At 35.7% G+C, this 21,060-nt stretch overlaps 1 protein-coding gene across 11 annotated transcripts in view; it reads left to right on the top strand.

Annotated features, from left to right (window-relative positions):
* The window catches only part of LOC135221962 (nuclear distribution protein nudE homolog 1-like), a 210,967-nt gene that overhangs the window by 169,222 nt on the left and 20,685 nt on the right, over positions 1-21,060 (top strand). For 7 of the 11 annotated variants that reach the window (XR_010316140.1, XR_010316141.1, XM_064260020.1 and 4 more), the window contains exons 6-7: positions 3,925-4,143; positions 5,514-5,614. Coding sequence is in view for 9 of the 11 variants with exons in the window: in XM_064260020.1 (XP_064116090.1) it covers positions 3,925-4,143; positions 5,514-5,614 (320 nt within the window). In the remaining 2 variants the exon portion in view is untranslated. The remainder of the gene's footprint in view (positions 1-3,924; positions 4,144-5,513; positions 5,615-21,060) is intronic. The other 4 variants (XM_064260021.1, XM_064260024.1, XM_064260026.1 and 1 more) reach the window with 1 other exon arrangement.

Here is a 21,060-nt window from a genome sequence, read left to right as displayed (position 1 = left end):
TAATAATAATAATAATAATAAAAATAAAACTTGAATTACAAAATTCATAATGGTCGTATTTTAAAGAGATGAAAATGACCTTTCCATTTCACTTGTAAGGATAATTCCTCTTTCTTACTGAGATGAGAGAATTTTTATGGTAGATGCACGTGTGTATTATATTTTCAAATAATATAATAATAATAATAGAAGTAGTAATAATACGACAATTTCTGGATGAATGAATGCATTGAAAGTGGGAAGTGTAGGTAAAATTAATGTTGGATGAATGTGGTTAAGGAATGAACGATATGAATACTAAAAAAATCTCTCTTGCTCTCTCTCACTAGTAAAATTTTTGTAAAACATACCAATACCATGTGCACTTTATGGCATCATTGATTAGACCAGCCATCGACTATTGCCTGCCATAAAGTCCTCCACAGTTTCAAAAGAGTCTAATGGGAGGAATTTACAGTGCTACATAATTTCTAAGAAAAGTAGAACAGCAGCATAACCTTCGTTATTGTGCCAAACTGATAAAAATGATAGTAACTAGCGTTCTGTGTATGCATGAATACCACATAGTAATGTACATTTAAAAGGTTGATGAAAGCTTGGTTTCAAATTGACTGGCAGATCATTAAAACTGGGAACCTTGTCTTTCAATTTAATCACAATTCTGGGATATTTATATGGTCTTTATTCCAACATACATTGTATACCAGCTATTAGCCAACAGAGCTTATTTTTATCTTTGTAGTTTGCTAGAACCCTTGTTGTTTATCTTTAACAGCTTTATGATTTTTGAAGTAGAAATATGATTTTATGGTATGGCAAAGATGGTACTCATGTAATTTTCACAATGACTGAAGCTGCTACTAATACCTTTAGCAGAAATTAAAAATGGATAAGTAAGGCGTTTGTAAGGCATGGTAGAGAGTAGAACCACAGTAAAACGTAGGCTGTTGATTATGAAAAGTTGCACCTTGCTCCCATTCTGTTTGCCTTTCTAGGTACTTTAAACTGCATTTGTTTGTTCCTGAATATTTAGTTCTTTGATACTTCTAGTTTTCATTCATGTCACTTATTTATCACCTACTACACTGGGAAAACTAGGTATTGCTAATTGGTTTTCAGGCTTATTCTGTAGTAATGTTTCTGTATCTAGAAGAATAATTTACTTTATATAATTAAATAGTGGTTTAGTAGTTATGTAACGGCTGCAAGATGACTGTAAAAAAAATATGGCCTACTGAAGTAGAAGCAAGGAAATGTTCAGCACTGTCAGAAAGTAAATTAGACAATCATAATTTATAAAAAACCACAAAGTGGAAAGGGGGTATTAATTAATACACTCAAAATATGAGTAAGGAGTTAATATTCTGTTGTTGGAAAGGATGGAAATTCTGACTAATGATGATTATTAATAATGAACCTTCACAAAAATTATGGTTTTTACCAACCTATAGCAAAAAATGCTTTTATGCTTTTATAGATTTTAAATAGCATTTATTAGGGGTATTAAAGTAAGAAGTCTAGTATGGCCATGGTCTGCATTTCCAAAGTGAACATTTTCCTAATATAAATGGTCAAGTGTGTGTAATTATGATTTTTAGAATGTATAGTATTTTGTATTGTTTGAAGAACTCGGTGTGCATTATGGTTTTTGTTATAGGGAACATGAAAAAGTTTTTGTGTGAGCACAAACTAACAAACTGTTGCCCTAATTGAGGCTGGTTAGGTAAGTGTTTGAAGAGGATGGTCAAGTAAAAAGAATCCAAGAGGAGAATCTTGTATTTCTTGAGGGATGAGACATGTCCAGTAGGATAGCTGTGATGGTTGGTTTTATCACTCTGTGATTTTTTTCCCTAGAATTTTTGTGGCCTGTAAACTGTCCCCACTTATTGTATTGATTGATGTTTTTGAGTAATTTTTGTACTAGCATGGGTTTCTGTTAGTTTTACAGGTTAAGCAATGTTCAAGACCTATTAATTTTGTTTGTAATTGAGATATTGAATGTTAAGGCGAGCATAATTGGCTGGCAATGAAACAGTGATGTTGGTATCTACCAGTTAGTTTATTTGCTGGAGTTGTCACAAAAGCTTCTGAGTTGCTGGATGACTTGCCTTCCTCAAGACATATTTCACTACTGGCATGTAGTAGTGGTGGAATCATAAGGAAACATGGTTTTAGTCCCCTAGTGATTCCTGAGAACATCAACCACACAGGCAAGGATATTTTTCCTGTACCTTCAAGTTCCTAAATTTTCCTACTTTAGCTTGGTTTTCAAAGCATTGGCAAACATTCTCTCTCTCTCTCTCTCTCTCTCTCTCTCTCTCTCTCTCTCTCTCTCTCTCTCTCTCTCTCTCTCTCTCTCAAGCTTTTTTATTCTGTAGGTTACTGAGGGTAATCCTGTAACATGGGCCCAACTTATCAGTGTTATGGATATGGCTGTGATTCAAGTTATGCTCAAGTATGAGCTGTGTAATAGTTCCCAGATTCAATGTCAGGCCATGAAGTTCCTCAGGAGCTCTTGATAGAACATCATAGCCTTTTCTGTAATCAGTGGGACTAAGTTGGCTTCCCTTCACATTGTGCAGTAAACCACTTATTAAGCTTGTGGTCCAACATGACTAACTTTTCATAATTTCATGGATGTTATCTTGGTTTTGACTGAAATGATATGTTTAGTGGGTGCCAACTGTTGTTTTCTATGGGCCTGTATATCATGAAGCATAAAGATGATCTTTTATTCCTCAATCGAGATTTTTGTCATCATCAGCATGTATTTTCTGTTCAATTTATTTTTTGGTCAATACCCAATGAAAGCATTTCCTTGCTCCCAGTTTGCTTACCATGTTTAGTTGGCAATTTGGGCATAAAAATAAGTAGTGTTCACAAAAATGCCATTGTTTACTGTATTTGGTTAAAATATTATGACAGCTCAGATGTGCTGTTTAACACAAGTGTGAATAGTGGAACAGAAGCTTCCTAGAACATCCATGTCTCCAAGCTATGCATCACCGCTTATTCCACACACACAGGAGATGAGAGTTGGCATCTGACTTTCATGGAAGTGAGAGATCAATTACATTTCCTGCCTCGACTCTTTCAGATGTTAGAGAGTAGCTACCAAGCCCCATGGAGGAGCTGAGCCTCCAAGCTGTGGACATCATTCACCTGAGATGACTATTTGATAGCATCTCAGAAGTTGAGCAGAACCAAACAGGCTTAGGGAGCTGAATTTTTTATGCAAAATCTTTTTTTTTTTTTTTTTTTTTTTTTTTTTTTTTTTTTTTTTTTTTTTTTTTTTTTTTTTTTTTTTTTTTTTTTTTTTTTTTTTTTTTTTTACAAATAATTAAATGTGTTTAAAGTTGGTTTATATCTGAAATCTGGCTTATTAGATTTAGAAAAAATCAGTTGCCTAATGATAAACTGTTATACAAAGTTTTTACAAAGCTTCAATGCATATTGTAAATAATTTAATTCTGTTTTATATCCTTTGGTCCAGCTTCTAATTCCTTAATTGAGAAACTTGTCCTCTTTAGTTATAATAAGTCAGGTAGTCAAGATGGCTTGCTAAGGTCATCCTTTCAAGTACAGAAATTATTAGCTCAAGTAAGGCAATAGTTTGTTATGTATAGCAAAATTTGTTTTGAGGAATTAGTATTTTTAAATTTATTTTTCTGATTACTGTAGTATGTGGTGTTATTAAATAGTTTAACCAGACCAAGTGTAAGTGTGTGGTTGTATAGGCTGTATTGGCCTTGGAGGCAAATTACATGAAAAAAGGGAAAATTGAATTTTATGATAACTTTGGAGCAAAGAGAATATTTTGGTTTAACTTATACCCGAGAAATATTTGGTTTCATGTTTAAGTTTATAATTTTTTAACCTTGGTAATTTTGCCAGAGTGATGCCATGTGTTTCTTTTTTCTCTAGATCTTCGACAAGAACTTTGTGTTAAAGCAAAAGAAGACTTTGAGCCAGATAATGATAAAGCTTTACAACAGCAACAGAGCAAATATCACCTTGATCTACAGTCACCACAAAAACCTGTGTCCTCAACCAAAATGCCTACAGAAGAGTCCATTGTTGATTCTAATAAACTTGTTTCGACCACACAAATAACAGAGTCTGTTCCAAGCACACATGTTAAATGTAAGTCTTTTGCACGTTTCATTGTTTTACTTTGCTTCCATTATTTTTTTTGTTTCTCCTTGTATAAAATAATTTTTGGGTATGAAAGAAACAATTCAGTCCTTGAATGTAAGGAATACAATGAATTTTACTAACTTGATTGATTCATATTTATCAGTGGGTTCTTGTATAACGCCAGTGTCATATACTAAGTATCACTAGGAAAAATGCATATTGCTTGCATGTTTTCGAAGTAACTTAAGTATATTGTTGAATGGGATGTATTATGTTTTGGTATTCAGGTTGCTCCTTGTCTTGATTACTTTTTTCTAATTAAAGTCTATATTAAGAATTTTTCTATGCATAGTAGTAGTATAATGCCGACATGGGTTATCTGATTCCTACTTAAGTATTCACTGACGAATAGAAAACAAGTTAATTTTTATTTTTTATAAACTTAATATTTTGTGTTGCTGGATTTTAGTCATATTTTCTAATATGGGAAGAGCATTTAATCTATACCTTGGCAGCTAGCAGCTGATGGTTATTGTTATCCAATAGTGAAGTGTAATTGTTTGTCTGTGTTTATTGATATTCAGCGACACTGTAATTGTAATAATTTGTCAGTTATGTGAAATGTGGTTGTAGAATAAGACAGCATGTTCATGATACATATTTGTTGGGATTAGGATTCTACCGTCTAATTCTAACACTTGCAGAAACTTGTGTTTGCTTTACAACTGTAGAATAGTTGACCTATAACTAAAATGGCAATGCTCTTAAACATTTTGAAATTATGTTTATTCAAGAACCCACTGTATTTACGAAGGTCTAGCAGAAATAAGTTGTGTATTTTGGAGATTAATTTCCATATTTATTTTTCATGTTTAGTTTGTGGTCTTTGATCTCTTTTGAGAAAGTAAGTTTTGACAGGGTGTGAATGTGATACAAGAAATGTCATGCTTTGGAACAGTTCTTGTGCAGGGTCTTTCTAGAGACTCATTATTTTGATATATTTTACCTTTTTACAATGGTCATCATGAATAACAAATGATGTTCAGTTTCTAATTTAAAAAAAACACTACTTCAGTGTAATTTTTTGTTTTTTGTTCAGAAGGTGTAGTATAATGTAGCATTTCAGGACCAGAATTATTTATTATTCTTCATAATGTTAACTTAGAACATCCTTTGTTGCTGTTGTGTGGGTTTAGTTTTTCAGAAAATTTTATGAAAGTAATTTATGAAAAAGGTCAATTAATTGACATCTCACAAGGCACAATAAAATGAAGTGCTCTTTTTGTGTAGCTGTCAGCTTCTTAGTTTTTTTAGTTATTTATACGTCATAGGAAATATGTGCATTGTATTGATATTCATGTGATAATTTTTTTCAGCTCATACCCTGCACAATATAAACAATGGTAATATCCCTTTGACTCCCTCAGCCAGGATATCGGCACTGAATATTGTCGGTGATCTATTAAGAAAAGTTGGGGTGAGTATTTTGAATAGTTTTTTTTATCAACTTTTTAAAATTCATTATTATGTTGTGGTGTTTTTTAATTTTTTTTTCCTTTAACATTTTTAACAGATTTTTTCAAGTTTGTGAGTCCTGTTTATGCCAAGGGGACAAAAAGTTCTTTCAGAAGTTTTGGGAGAATTATTGTGAAGTTAGTTATACATTATATTGGTATACTTTTAACTGCCACAGTTAAAATTCAAGAGACATAGTAGATACCAGTGTGTAGCTGTGTGGATATTTCTGTCTGCTGTTTAAAGCTACAGGAGATCATAAAATGTTTCATCAAAGAGTTACACAAGCTTCTTAGAAAATGAAATTGAAAGTTTATTTGCGAGACAACTTATTTGCTTATTTTTTCTTGAAAAGGCATTTACTGTTTAATCTTTATTCTTGGTACAAGCTCTCTTGCTCATGCCTTAACATCCAGTTTAAGTGGACAAATGGGGTTGAATAGCTATTGAAAATGAACAGAGTAGATGATAGACAAGACTACTTTGCTTGTTGGAGCCCCAGAAAGACTTTAATGGTTAGTAGTATGTATCATAACACATGATCTGAAGTGAGGACAATAGCTGGTACCATATATGATGAATTTTTAGGTAAATGTATGTTCTTCAAGGTTCACCACTTAGTTCTTTGTTGTTTATTGAAGAGTCTAGAAAGGTAGGCAGGCCCCTTAGAGCAGTCTGGATGAGGTTTTAATGTTTTAAAAGATGGAAGAGTGGAATTGAAAAGCCCACATTATGTAAAAGATGAAAAGGTGGAATTGAAAAACTGAACTGGTGACATTGGTTTGATTGCAGAAGCTAGATAAATAGAGATTTTTTATAAAAGAGTAAAAGAATGAAGACACATTGAACAAAAGACGGAATCCATGATCAGTGTGATGGATAATGACAAGCAAGCCATGATTAACCTGGGAGAACTGACATCATGAGATGTTGAAGTAGCTTGGCTCAGTAATAGATGTTGGTGTTACCGATAAAGAGGTTAACCATTGAATTCAAGCCAGATGGAATAACTGAAATGGGATACCTGGTGAACTCTGTAACAGGTGAATTACTAGCCTAAAAGGCAAATTATATTTGGTGGTAAGAACTGCAATGTTGTGTCAGCTGGAAGCATCACCACTGAAGAAAATGAGAAGAAATAAATTAGATATGCAGATGTGAGGACACTTACATAGATTAGTAGAATGACCAGATTAGTAGAATGACAAAAAGAAATAGAAGATCTGCAAGTCATTGAAGTGTCAAAGAATGATTAGTTAAAGGTAACATGGTATGGGCAGACGATATGGTATTCTTGTTGTAGAGAACATCATAGAAAGGAAGTTTTATATACACAAAGGAGAGGAAGACCTGAGAAAGGCGTATTGAGACTCGGATCTGATGAGTAGCGTGTACTTAATGCTGGTAATAATAACTGCCCAGGTAATGCTTTTAAGATAGGACAGCCCAGGCTACTGTTTGAAGCCCAGAGGTTGATGGGGAAAGACTGAAAAAGAGAAATATATGAGCAGTTGAGGTGGCTAAAGCTGGCCAGAAAAATCATCCTTGTGTTAAAAATGGGAATAGAAAAATTAATAGGAGTAAACAGTTGAGAAAAGTTTTTGTAGAGGCTTTCTCCTAACTAGGCAGTGAAGTAAATAAAAGCAAGTTGGTTTTGAGCAATGAAGCATAAATTATTTTTTATTGTATCTTTTTAAGTGACTAAATTATAGAAAAAATCTCAGGCTATCATGTTTTAATACCATGAGGCATTTCATACTGTTTAAGAAAATAAGTATTATCTAACCTAACAATAGGTGAATTGTGTCCAACTCTCAAAAAGGTAAAGTACTAAAATTCTTATTTTGAATTGAAAAACACTGTATCATAGATCTTTCTCTCTCAAGTAAGCTGAAGGAATCAGAAGAGATGTCAATACAAAATGGATTAGTATTTATAGACAATCATAGGTTCATTTATATTCTAATAAATATTACGCACAGAACTAAAGTATTGCGTAATCTCATAGCATACAGCACAACCTAGAAACCTATGGAAATCTGTTGACACAACTAAGTAGTAGAATTTCAAAATGTCACAACTGAACTGTTGTTAATTGTATATAATTATTGTATATAATTAAATATATCCAGTAAAGTAACATTGTAGTAAAACAAGCATATTACTCAGAGATATGCTCTTTATCTTAATCAAAATTATGTAATGTTATGACAAATGTTTCTGAAATTAAAAATTGTACTACGTATTTCTCTTGTAGCTAAGCAACACAGAAAATGCTGCTAGGGAGAAACTAGAATTATCCTTAGCAGAAGTAAAATTGGTAAATCACATCATTTATACTTTAACCACTATATTTAGGTTAATTGCTGACTTAAACTTTTATATACAGTAGAACCTCGGACCTTGACGCTAATCCATGCCAGAAGCGTTTAGATGTAATTCAGTCGAAATCTGAATAAATATTTTCCTTGAGAAATAACAAATAATGAATTAATCCATTCTTGACCACCACTTATTACCCCTACCTTGACTTTTTGTACAAAACATTACACTTAGTAAATTACCATTAAATAATTTCAGAATTAATAACATCATATTAGATGTCCATTTTTTATTTGTAAATTTATATGTACTGAATAAAAAAAATTGCCTATGTCCAATGTGGGCATAATACTGATGGTTGACTGAGAGCCATATAGTATATACTGTAATGGGTAGGCACAAAACTTGTTGCTAATAGTAAAACATTGAAAAACAAGCCTAATTATTACAGTAAATTAATAAAATATTAAAAATAAGATGCTAATTATGTACTTGCTCAAAACGATAGCAACAATGTGAGCTGGCTTTAAACAGCAAAGCCACCAACAGCTCCAACCATTTTTATCATGTTCATTGTGATGTCTGAATTGTACTACTACTACTACCAAAGTGAATACGTATAGTTTCTCTGCCATATGCAACTTTATAATAGTTGTCTGGAGTATCAAAACCCACTTTATCTTCCATTAATTTTGCTCCTCTTTTAGGAGATATGCAATGTGAAATACAGTAATATAGGGTATATCTGAAGTACAGTAATAAGTACATCATGAGGGTGTACATACAGTGTTCCCCTCTTATTCGCGGGGGATGCATACCAGATCCTCACGATTAGCTAGAATCTGCGAATAGTTGAGACCCTTACAAAAACATTAATTTGTGGATCTTTCTCATAGAAGAATACCGCAAATGGGCGAGTTTTCTGCAAATAAAGGGGGAATATGTTCCCGAGAGAAATCCATGAATACATGAGTCCGCAATTTTGGTGTGCACAGATACGAGGGCTCACTGTATTACCACTGCAATGTGCATCAGCCTTTGCAGTATATTTTGCCTTCAGTTCTCCATCTTTCACTTGTCATTATTACTTTTTGGTGTTTTTCAATGAGCTTTCTTAACTTTTGTAACTCTGCAATTTTTATTCCACTTACAATTAAATACTTAACGAAAGGTAAGGAATGTAATGTCGTGGTCTGGTTAAACTTCTAATAATAGTACTACTACCACTAATGATAATTTTAGCTTCATAGGATTAGATTTAGCCTTCTTATTGTCAAAGTATGAATAACTACCTTCAAAGTCTGATATTAAGAAAAACACTTGGATATTTGTGGAATGCTAGTTATATAGTTTTGACTTATTAAAATTTCATAGGATTGACTCAAGTATTAAAATTTCATAGGTTTGACTCTAGTACATATATTTATTATCTATAATATTTTCTTCGTGATTGGTGATCACTTAGCTTCATATTTAAGTTTATCATGCTTGGTTTAAATATGAGAAAATGAGCTGTATACCTTAGTTATTTTGGTTCTTTATTACTATCACCATTTTCTGAAAATACTTGACTGCTAACTTTGTTGGTGTGTTATATGACACTCTTACCTGAAGATGGTGGGTTATGAGGCAGTTTCACTTATTACCATTTTACTTTAAACATGGTTATTCTTGTTCAGTCCAAATGTAACCATAAATATGGTAAAAAATGTGTTATACTGAATTAGTACAAAATTTACATGGATGTGTTGTGAATGAAGTGATTGCTGCATTTAACATGTCTTTTATGTGTTCCTGCTCTTTTCATTTGGGAAGTGCTAGGGGTGACCTTGGTATATGCTCATTGTTATTTTTATAATTTTAGAAAAGGAGTTAAATTTACTAGGTGACAAGAATGTGTGCAATGTACACTATCATTCTCAAGTTTATTTCATCATCTCACCACATGTTAGCTTTTTTTGGGATAGGCATTCTGTAGTTCTAATCCAAACCATCCTACCTTTGCTATATTAAACATATGACTATTTTACATAATTGCTTCAATATTTGTTTCATGCTGCAACATAGGGATGTGAAGGCAGTTATAATACTCTGTATTTTATGTACAAAAAGTTAAATGTGCAGCTTTAGGAAATGTAATTGTTAGCATTTCTGTACATGCTATTTGTGAACTTTTTAAATGTGTACTCTTTGACATCAGTGAAAACTAAATCCTAGTCTTTATGCTGTATGTCTACTTGAACTGCATAGTTGCTCACTTTTGATACAAAGGTACGTTGTGTTTCTCACTGTTTGGTTGTGTGTGGAAAGGTTATTTTTAAAAATATATTTTGTTGTTAATATGAAGGAGCCTAAAATTAAGGTAATTTGGATACGTAATGAGAAGGTGGGAGAAATAGTTTGTAAAATTTTGTGATCTAGAAAAGGTCAGGAATGGTCAGAAAAGTAGTAGAACTGGAATAGGGCAAAGGCCAGTAGGAAGGCACAGATAATCATGGGGAAAAAACATAAACAAAGATTAGGTGGTAATTGAGGTAGGAAGTGTATGAAACAGAAGAGAACTTATTCAGACAGAAGGGAAATTCAAGTGGGAAGTGTATGAGACAGATCTTAATCATCTATCCCCTTAAAAGAGAAATCTGGTGTCAAGATGTTAGTAAGGATTTCTGTGGAAGGTATTTTTTTTCAATTCCAAACTCTTGCAGTCTAATCTATAATGGATTATAGTGGCATACAGAGGGTTAGGTAGTCATGGCACAGAATGAAAATTGCTCTTAGGTGGGGAGGGAGAGGTTGGGCAGTATGGGAATTTTGAAATCTTCTGAATAAAAAAGCTTTTTGTACATTTACTTTTCATTTTTGCCAGTTGTATGCTGTATTTCTCTGAGAAGTGTACAAGGTGAAATTTATTACTTCATGGATGAAGCTGAAATTTTAGACAATGAACTTACCAAGTAATTACTTAGCTGATTATGCTTGCACAGTATCCTAAATTCAAACTTCGTGATAATGTGGCTGTTGCCAAAGGGTGGGGTTGGGGGGTGATAGGCCCTGTCCACTGCAACAGGAGCGTGGAAGCGAGAGTAGATGTACAGCATCATTCAACTTATGCCTTGTAACTGACAACATGTCGTTCTCTGCTCTCCTGAGTCATGATTCGCTGGTTGTTCTTGCTGAGGTCGGTGACTTACTAACTTTAATTTTCTCAAGCTGTTGCCTGTTTTGGTTTGCTTTTTACAATTAGCTTATTTTCTTTTAGTTAGCTATGTCAAATTCTAGCGCTTCCAGTCTTTGTTAATGTAGCAAGGCACTGACTGAACACATCACGTACTTTAAGGGGAGAATCATGTCTGTACTGGGAGGTTGGAGAAAATCCCTCTCTCACTCTCAGAAGTCTTGAATTTCCCCAACGGGAGGAGTAGGCAGGAGGAGGAAAGGCAATGAATGTCTTGCCCTACGATGCTTCCTAGAAACACTGTGACACATTCAAACACTCCCATCGACACAAACACGTATGGAGAGACACATCCTCTATCCTATTGTTAAGACCTCAGGTTTGTTAGCTATGAAAAATACAAATTGATTAAAAATTGTCATATTAACGAAGCTTTGTTGTGATGCACACATCATGTGCACTAAGTGTAGGGGACAGGTATGTTCAAGGGAGGTTAATTGTCCTGAATGCAAGGATTGGCATGATAGTAGATGGAAGATGCTTGAGTCTCACCTTTAGCAACTTGAGAAGAATAGGCTTGGGAAGGCAGCTGCTCGTACCAAAAGTAGGGCCACTTTGAGTAGAGATTCTTCTCGTAAGCCTAAGGGACTCCTGTCTGGCTCTTCCCTCTACCCCTGGACATAATCTCTCTTATCTTTAGCCGTCCTTCTATTTCTCCACATACTCCCGGGCTCAACTCCCACGCTTCCAACCTAGTCCAGATTAAATTCTTAAGTTTGTTAAGATAAATTTAGTTTTAAGTTCAGTGTTGGAGGTAGGGGCTTCCCTTTGTATCCTTAAGGTTAAAAAAAAAAAAAAAGGAAAGATTTTCATGTGATGACGTGTTTTGTGACAAAGTGTCAAGTGATGTGTTAGTGGAGGTGGCTTACCATCCCGCCAGCACTCCTTAACAAAGAAGACATACCTGAGGTCCAAGGGAGGTTGATGCTTGTTGCCCACAGGTTCCTGCCCCCACAATTGATCCTGTTGCTAGATCCCAGGCTTCGAGCGACTGGTGTTGGAAAGGCATTTCATTGGAATTGTGCTGAATTATCATCTAGCTCAGATTCAGATTTAGACCACAGGCGTTGCAGATGCTTCTTAGACTCGTCCCAGCCATTGAAAAGGCACATGAATGACTCGGCTCCTACTTCTCCCATACCAGTCAAGGCTCACAGGGACACCATTGAGAACCCACTTCCATTGTTCAGCTACTGTGTGGATCCCTCTGTTTTTACTTCTTTTCAGCTGCTGGCACACCCGTGGGATTCTCCTTTTGTTGTGCTCTCTCAAAGGTTCAAGGCGTCAAAAACATCAGTCAAGGTACCTGTCGCCTGAGGACCTGCCTCATCTCAAGGCACCTGCTCCCGAGACCCCAGTTCCAGCTCCTGTACTCCCACCTCTTGCTCCTGTGTTTCATGCACCTGTTCTGGTACATCCAGCTGCTGACTCGCAGCTCCAGGCTTATTCATTTGCTCCCATGCTTCCTTCCCATGCCTTGGCCAGGCTTTTATTTTGATTATCATGAATTTATATATCTGTATAGGAAATTCTGGCATCTAGGCATAAAATATGCATAAAATATATGAATAACATTAGGATTTCATATATTCAAACATGTATGTATTTTAAGATAACATAAATGTACATGTACCTTCTCAAGTAAAGATAAATTTATATATCTACTGTAGAACAGTGTGCTTTTATTCTCTAATTAGTGATAAAATAATTAAACAAATATAATTTACAAATAACTAATTTCTTAAAAAGAATAATTTGTAGAATTTTCAAGAATTCAGAGTAATCGAATCCAGTAACCGATTATGCGCTAGTGTACTCGAATGGCCTGCGCTGGAGGCTAGTAGCTAAGATGTGGAGTGTTCACGAGTGCGTGACACTAGGAAATACCTTCGTACGACGAGGCCATGCAGGTCTATTCTGTACATTCCAAAATACTGCTGAAGCAAAACTGGTAGTCAATTCTCGAGTGACGAGAACATATCCACCTAAGGCTTCCCCTCAGCCAAACAACCTTATTCTCTCCTTACTATGTTTCAATCCCCACATATTCCAGTTCTCTGCCAGGAAAGTGATGAGTATTTCTAGCTGGGTGAACAAAACAAAATGCATTGGTCTAATTGCAAACATTTGGCCTAAAAGAATGTCCTAACATTCTTGAATCACTTTAAGGTAGTTATTTACCGGCGGCTTGCGAATAGCCTGTGGCCGGTAAACTTCCTAAATGCAAAGCTTGGCCTAATAGAATTATGTAACATTCAAGAATTACTTTTAAGGTAATTATTAACTGGCGACTTGCATGTAGCTTAAGCCCTGTAAACAAACCATAAATGCAGTTTTTGCCAAAAGGGATGGTATAACAATCAAGAATTACTTTTAAGGTAATTATTTACCTTAGGCTTGCAAATTAAAGCAAAGTATGGCCAAAGGAATGATGTAACATCAAAAATTACTTTAAGGCAATTATTAAGCGATGCCTTCCACGTAGCTTCAGTCCGGTATGTAAAACTTATATGCAAAGGTTTGGTCTAAATTGCTGGTGTAACAGCGATAATTACTTTAAGGTAATTATTGACCTGTGGTTTGTGAATAGCTAATGCCCCGTGAACAATCCAGGAATGCAAAGAATTGGTCTAATTGAATGGCTTTACATTCAAGAACTACTTTTAAGACTATTATTAACCGAAGGCTTGCACATAACCTAAGCCCGGCAAGAAAATGATAAATGTAAAAGTTTTGGCCTAAAAAGGTGGAGTAACATCCAAGAATTATTTTTAAGACAAAATAAACAAAAGAAGACACTTCCTGCTCAAAGGCTATGAAATACACATTCTGGTGGTTGTGTAATACTACTGAAATCTGGTGATATAACTGGAAAATTAGAACAAGCTGCTGTATGCACTCGGTGTTAGTCGAAGGAGAAATGCCCGATTTCAAAGGAATTTCTTTTGATCCACCAGAATCAAGTGACCTTGGTCACTTGCTTCATTCAAAGGAAATTGAACATACTGGTGGACAAATTGAGCTGTTGGAAGCAGGTCTTCCTACTGAATGGGCCCTGGACAACAAGATTTGCTTCAATCTGTGGAGATTGTGGGGCAAGCCCTTCATAGACTTGTTTGCCACCTCCAGATACAGGTATTCTTCTACTTATGATGAGGTTAGGTTCCAAAAAACCCATTTTATGTTGAAAAAATTGTATCTCGAATATAGCCTAGCCTACACTAGGGTAATCAGTACCATCTTTACATTATAGAGTAGCAACCATACACTACACAATATAGTTATACGTACATACATGGCATAGTAATTATTAATTTCAGTTAATTCTCTAGGTTCAATGCATATTGGCTCATGATAATGCAGCACTAACAGAAATTGAATAACATTAACAAGTTAGCCTAGCGTATATAGATACCATGGTAAATGTAAATCAGACTTGGATTCAGACTGATATCGGCATAATTGAGCGATACTTATCAGGCTGCTGATGCCTACATATTAATTATGCAATAAGAAACATAACGGATATGCATCTTTTCTGTGAATCTTTTAAAAATTATACATTACTCTATCCTAGTATATTCTATGTGTTCTCATATAACGTATATCATGAAATACTAACAAAGCAGTCAGTGTTTTGGTTTGGAAATCAGCTGATGGCAAATACAAGTCTATTTCATCATATTTAACTCATCTCGGAGCAAATTGTTTTGCTTCTTGTTAGCATAAAAGAATATCTAGATACTTTACTTACAAGAGACAAGGTCGTCTTTTCGTTATAAGACGTGTTAATTTTAAGTCGAAATATGAACTTAATATGTCTCGTAGGGAACTAAATTATTTTTTTCGTTAACAGATTGCTTTGTGGTCATGTTTATTGTGTAAGGAAAATTATGTGATTCCGTTCGCTATTTTCACTAGATTTCTTTGTAGTACGAGCTTTACCGTTATGTTATTTATCTTTTATTGACATGAAAACATCAGTAAACTGTATTCTTTCAAGACCTGAAATTTTGATCAAAATTATTTTCTCTCAACTTTATCTACAGTTGTTTGATCGGATAAGTTTACGGGAGTTTTATCTTTGTTACCGATGCACAATAACAGTCATTAGCAGCTCGAAAAGTGTTCTCAGCTTCAGCTACAACTTTGTTTAAATTTAACAGTATGTTTCCTTGCTGATCTTTAATCTATAGTGAACAAAGTTATTACCTAAAAATATATCAGTCCTATTATACATAACATTATTTATAACATAACTGCAGTAATTGTTTACTATCGTACAATGGTTGAAATACAAGCCAAATGGATGTTATCCAATTCAGTTCTACTTAGCAAAACGCTGTTTCTCATTCGGTTGTTCACGTCACGGCTGTACACATTCACCAAAAGAGTAAAACTTTTAAACAAAACTTTCATAATTCTCTTTTGCTGTGTTTTTAAACTTGTTTAACTAGAAGATGGGATAAAGTTAGGCTATTGTAATTTGGTCTGTCTCTCTTGCTGCTTGGTTGTACGCTGCTGGGCTGCACCCGTTACGAGTGAAATTTGAAAATATTTTCAAAATATTGTCGTATCAGTATTAATTGCTAACCCCATCGTAAAATCGTTTTACCGTAAGACGAATTATCGTAACTCGAACACTACCTGTACAATCTTCTTCCTCTCCTCTGCTCTCCAGCCCCAGATCCCCTGGCTTGGGCGACGACGTCATGCTGTTAGATTGGTCGTGTCTGGACCTCTATGCATTCCCTTTATTCAGCTGAGGTATATACTAAAAAAGTTCATGTCCTACTGCCATGTCTCTATGACACTCAGCGCTCCATTCTGCTCAAGAAGGAATGGTTCCCGGACCTTCTTCGTCTTCTGGTAGACTTTCTAAGGCTGCTGCCCCAAAGGCCGTGGTTTCTCAGACAGCCTCACTTCAGGAGGTACCACCAAGGATTATCCACTCTCATTCTGACAGGCTTCAGATTGTCAGGAAAGTCATCAGAGCAAAAGGTTTTTCAGCAGCAGCTTTGGAAGCTGTTGCAAAGTGCAGACGCCAGTCTACTTGCAATGCCTACCAGTCAAATTGGGCAGAGTTCCGTCGATGTTGCCTCAGACATCATATCTCATCTTCTGTGACATATCTAACCCAGGTTGCAGATTTTCTCCTTTATTTGAATACTTTCCTCATCCACCATTAAAGGATACTGAGCGATGCTTTTCTTGGTATGCAAAACAAAGGTAGTCAGTTTAGTGTCTTGGAACTTGGATGTAGTCCTTAAGTGGCTTACAGGCCCTCCTTTGGAGCCTCTCAGTTCTGCTTCTCTCAAGAAGACCCTTTTCCTAGTGCCCTTGCTACTGCTAAACACGTAAGTGAACTACATGCAATCAACAAGAGAATAAGTTTCTCCCAAGGCGATGCAGTCTGCTCTTTCACTAAGTATGAGGATCTTGCTAAGTCATGGCCTCGCTCCTTCCATATCAAGATTTATTGGATATCCTGGGCGGAACAAGGAGGAAAGAGTTCTTTACCCAGTCAGAGCCCTGCGGTACTATCCACATAGGACCAAGAAAATCGGAGGACTTTCTAGTGACCACTGATGTTCTATCAGTAATTCTTCTCTCCTGCTTCCTAAGAATGCCCTTTCATTCTTTATTAGAGACCTGATCTCCGAAGCACATTCCTAGATTCAGGAAACATTTCCCCTTGATCAAAGTTGAAACTCATGAAGTCAGAGCAATAGCAACCTCTCTATCCTTCAAATATAAATTATCCCTCATGGCCATTCTTCATTCGACTTACTGGAGATGCAAGTCGATTTTTGCGTCTCATTATTTGAAAGAAGTGGAAACACTATTTGAAAACTGCAGTACCCTCGATCCTTTGGCAGTGGCTGGCATGGGGGGGCGGGAGAATCATAGGAGAAACAGTCTCCTTTTTGTCTCTTCACCGTGTTGTGAGGATGTCAAGTTTTTTGGGGAGCCCGTGGCGGGGTATGTCGCACCCGTGGTGCCCACCAGTTCATTAGATGGGTAGTGGTTGTGGTAGTACTGCATCCAGGGCAAGGACAAATTTTTTCCTTTATTACATCTTGTCAGTGATCAGGCATATCCTCCGTTGCAAGACTCCCACTGATGTAGAGGCGACTCCCAGCATACTGCCGCACCACTGCAAGGTTGAGTACCAACCAGAGGCAGTAATCATCTGCTATATCTTTCTCACCAGGTAAGGAAGCGACAAATAATGTTTCAGTGTTAGCCACCTTTTTCTAGTTCAGGCTATTAAAATTCTTAATGTTGGATTAGAATAGTCCATTCATCCCTCCTTCTTGCAATGTTGGATTCAGCTAAGTAATTCCTTGGTAAGTTATTTGTATGAAAATCACATATTTAAAATAGAATTAGATTTTATAATTTACTGCCAGGTTATTACTAAATCAGAGCCCTCCCTGCTCCCCTCTGATTTTTCATGGACTTTGCAGCAATAAATAGAATGACGCTGTATGACTACTGTTGTTCTCATGCTCCCCCCTCCTCCTTGGCAACAGCCGTGTTACCGTGCATTTTGAATTTAGGATGGCGTGCAAGTATAATCGTTAGTTAAGTACAGTGGTCCCCCCGTATTTGTGGGGGATGTGTACCAGACCTCCCACCCCCCTAATAATTAGAATCCGCGAGTAGTTGGAACCCTTATAAAAATGCTGAAAACAGCCTATTTTGTTAGTTAAAACTGAAGAAAAAACCCCATTATATTATGAAATTGATAGAAAAAAAAAATGAATTTCTGGATATTTCTTAGAAAAATACTGCCAATGGGTAAATTTTCCGCAATTAATGGGGGGAAATTTTTCCAAGAGAAATCCGCAAATGCTTGAGTCTGTGAATTCAGAGAACACTAATACGGGCGGGCCGCTTTAATTACTTTTACATATTACATATATGAGATTAACTTTATGAAAATGTCATTATATAAGGCTTTATTTATTATCGTATTTATGCAGTAAGAACTGCTGTTATATTTTTGCTTATTTGTAAAATTTGTTTCTGATTATATTTGAATGAATTTCCAATTCCTGAAACTAAAATGTAGCCGAGAATGTGATGTGTTTCACTCTTCAGTGTCATTCACTATCAATCTTGGTTGCAATCTGAGGGGTATTATTGTACTGTCAGTGCTCATCCTTCCACTACTACCCAGATATCCTTCAAGCAACATTTTTAATCGTACTAGGTGTAAGTAACCACATGTTCATCTGCTGGTTAAAAGGGAAGGGGAAGTGCCAGATAGGGAGATCTAAGGCAGTTTCCAGAGAAAGTAAATCTTACCTATTGTGGTAGCATTCTTCATAGTTGTGGGCTGCATTCTTCAGGACCCAGTCCCACCCATCCGCTTAAACTTTTAAAAAGTATTTTATCAATTTTTCTCTCCCTTCATTCAATATTTTATATGAATTGATTAGATCCTCACACCTGTGTCAATATCTTGGGTGTTCATGTTTCTCCAGATCGTACTCGAGGAAAATTGAGGAAAACAGTTAATTAAGCATATAAAGGTTCAAAGGTAGTAGAGTAAATTTATTAGTGCCCACCTTCACCTTCAAAATACAGTAGTACCTCGAGATACGAAAGGCTCTACTTACGAAAAACTCGAGATACGAAAGCCAATGCGAAAAATTTTACTGCTCTACATACGAAAAGTTTTCAAGATACGAAAGGTTGTTGCTGTAAAGTCCCGAGGTTCGCCCGGACCACCGAGAACAATTTTAAAACTCCCGCACCGCCAACTGAGTAAACTCGCCACCATCCTCCCGCTCTCCCATTGGTTCCTGATGCTAGTCACCCCATAAGGTCCTGCTCTCCTATTGGTCAGCATCTACCCCTTGTGCTTTAAGTATTCTATTGGTAAAAGGATGCTGTAAATTGAAAAACTTATTCATGCAATACATTTAATAAAAAAAAACATTAGGTAAAGATAAAATAAAGAATAGAAATGAATGGTTATTATACTGTTTGGTAGTTTCAGTAGTTGAAGAGAGATAATGAAAATTTATGGCTTACTGTGTAAAGTGATTGCTTGTCGATCATTCGATACTCGTAAGTGCTGGATGTAAACAGACGTTTAGAAGCTTTTTTTTTTGTTTTTGTTTATTATAGTTAATGGTTACTTAATAATTATTTGAAATAAGTACATGCAATACATTTAATAAAATAAGTTGTGAATTAGATATCATAAAATATTAAATAAATCAGACTGCCAAAAAATACGTAGTTTTTAGAATTCTTCTTCTGTTTTATTATTACGTTACGTATACGTATGTTTCATTGTAGCTGTCAGTAACTCGGTATCTCCAGTATTTAAAGATAGAATAAAGAATAGAAATGAAAGATAGAATAAAGAATAGAAATGAATGGTTATTATACTGTTTGGTAGTTTCATTAGTTGAAGAGAGATACTAATGACAATTTATGGCTTACTGTGTGCTAGGAAAAATGATTGCTTGGCGCTCGTTCGATACTCGTAAGACGGGTAAGAGCTGAATGTAAACAATCGATTGGAAGGTTTGATTTTTGTTTGTTTGTGTATTATAGTTAATGATTAATTAATAATTATTTGAAATGAGTACATACTGATTATTTATATATTTTATTGGCATATTCTAAGCTTTTAGCTCTTAGGTTTAGATGTCAGAATCATAGACTAGGCTACAGTAGCAACCGCTAACATAGGCTAGGCTTATTGCTAAGGGACATATGCTAAAGTCCTAATATATGCAGTAAAAATGGGGTTGAACATTACATGCAGTTGAATATTATTCAAGTATGTACAGTATTTTGCCTTTTTGGAGCATATTTCTTCCGTTGTAACCCTAGGACATGTGTTTTAGGCCTGGAAATATAATTTACTGGGGTGTTTTTGGAGGGCTTGGAACGGATTAGCCATTTTACATGTAAAATGTGTTCCAAGATACGAAAAACTCATAATACGAAGGCCGCCTCGGAACGGATTAATTTCGTATCTCGAGGTACCACTGTACCAGCGGTCTCCGGTTATCTGCAGGCTCGATTAATGACGATCCGGTTTTATGGGGCTTGTCTAGTGCCATAACATGCCGAGTTCCAGTTATAGAGTTTACTTATCAGCACCCTGACCAGAACGGAACCCCCACCGATAACTGGACTGCCAGTACAGTGGACCCCCTGCATTTGCGTTCTCTGGATTCGCGGACTCACACATTCGCAGATTTCTCTCTGGAACATTTCCCCCCATTATTCGTGGAAAATTCTCCTATTCATGGTGTTTTTCTATGAGAAATATCCACAAATTATTGTTTTTTTTTATCAATTTCATCATGAAATGCACTTTTCGTGATAAAACTATTAAAAAAAACCAGGTACACATTAACATTTTAGTGAGTTTTTCTTGAGTTTTAACCAACAACATAGGAGGTTTTAAGCATTTTTATAGTGGTTCCAACTAATCACAGGTTCTAAATTCCCTGGGGGTTGTCTAGTACGCATCCCCCGCGAATACGGGCAACCACTGTTTTGGGTGTATTGTTTAGATGCTGTAAGTTTTTTCTTTGTCCTCATCAGTAAAAGATCATGTTAATTTATACAATTGTATTGTTGAACTCATAATTGTCATAGTGGATTCAATTGCTTTTCTGTTAGGTTCAAAGGGAAAGCTCCTACAGTCATGCAATTTTAGTGAGCATTTACCCATTAGAAGTCTGAAAATTCTTTACTTGAAGTTCTGGATTATGCCCCTGTTTTTCCTGTTTCTGTCTTTCATGTGCAGATCTATCACTTCTGTATGATTAAACCCTTCCATTTTTCCTTTATTTCCTTCCCTTTCTGTTGCC

This window comes from Macrobrachium nipponense, chromosome 3, assembly GCF_015104395.2.
Source record: "Macrobrachium nipponense isolate FS-2020 chromosome 3, ASM1510439v2, whole genome shotgun sequence".
Taxonomy (NCBI): Eukaryota; Metazoa; Arthropoda; class Malacostraca; order Decapoda; family Palaemonidae; genus Macrobrachium; species Macrobrachium nipponense.
This window is presented reverse-complemented; position numbering and strand designations above follow the sequence as displayed.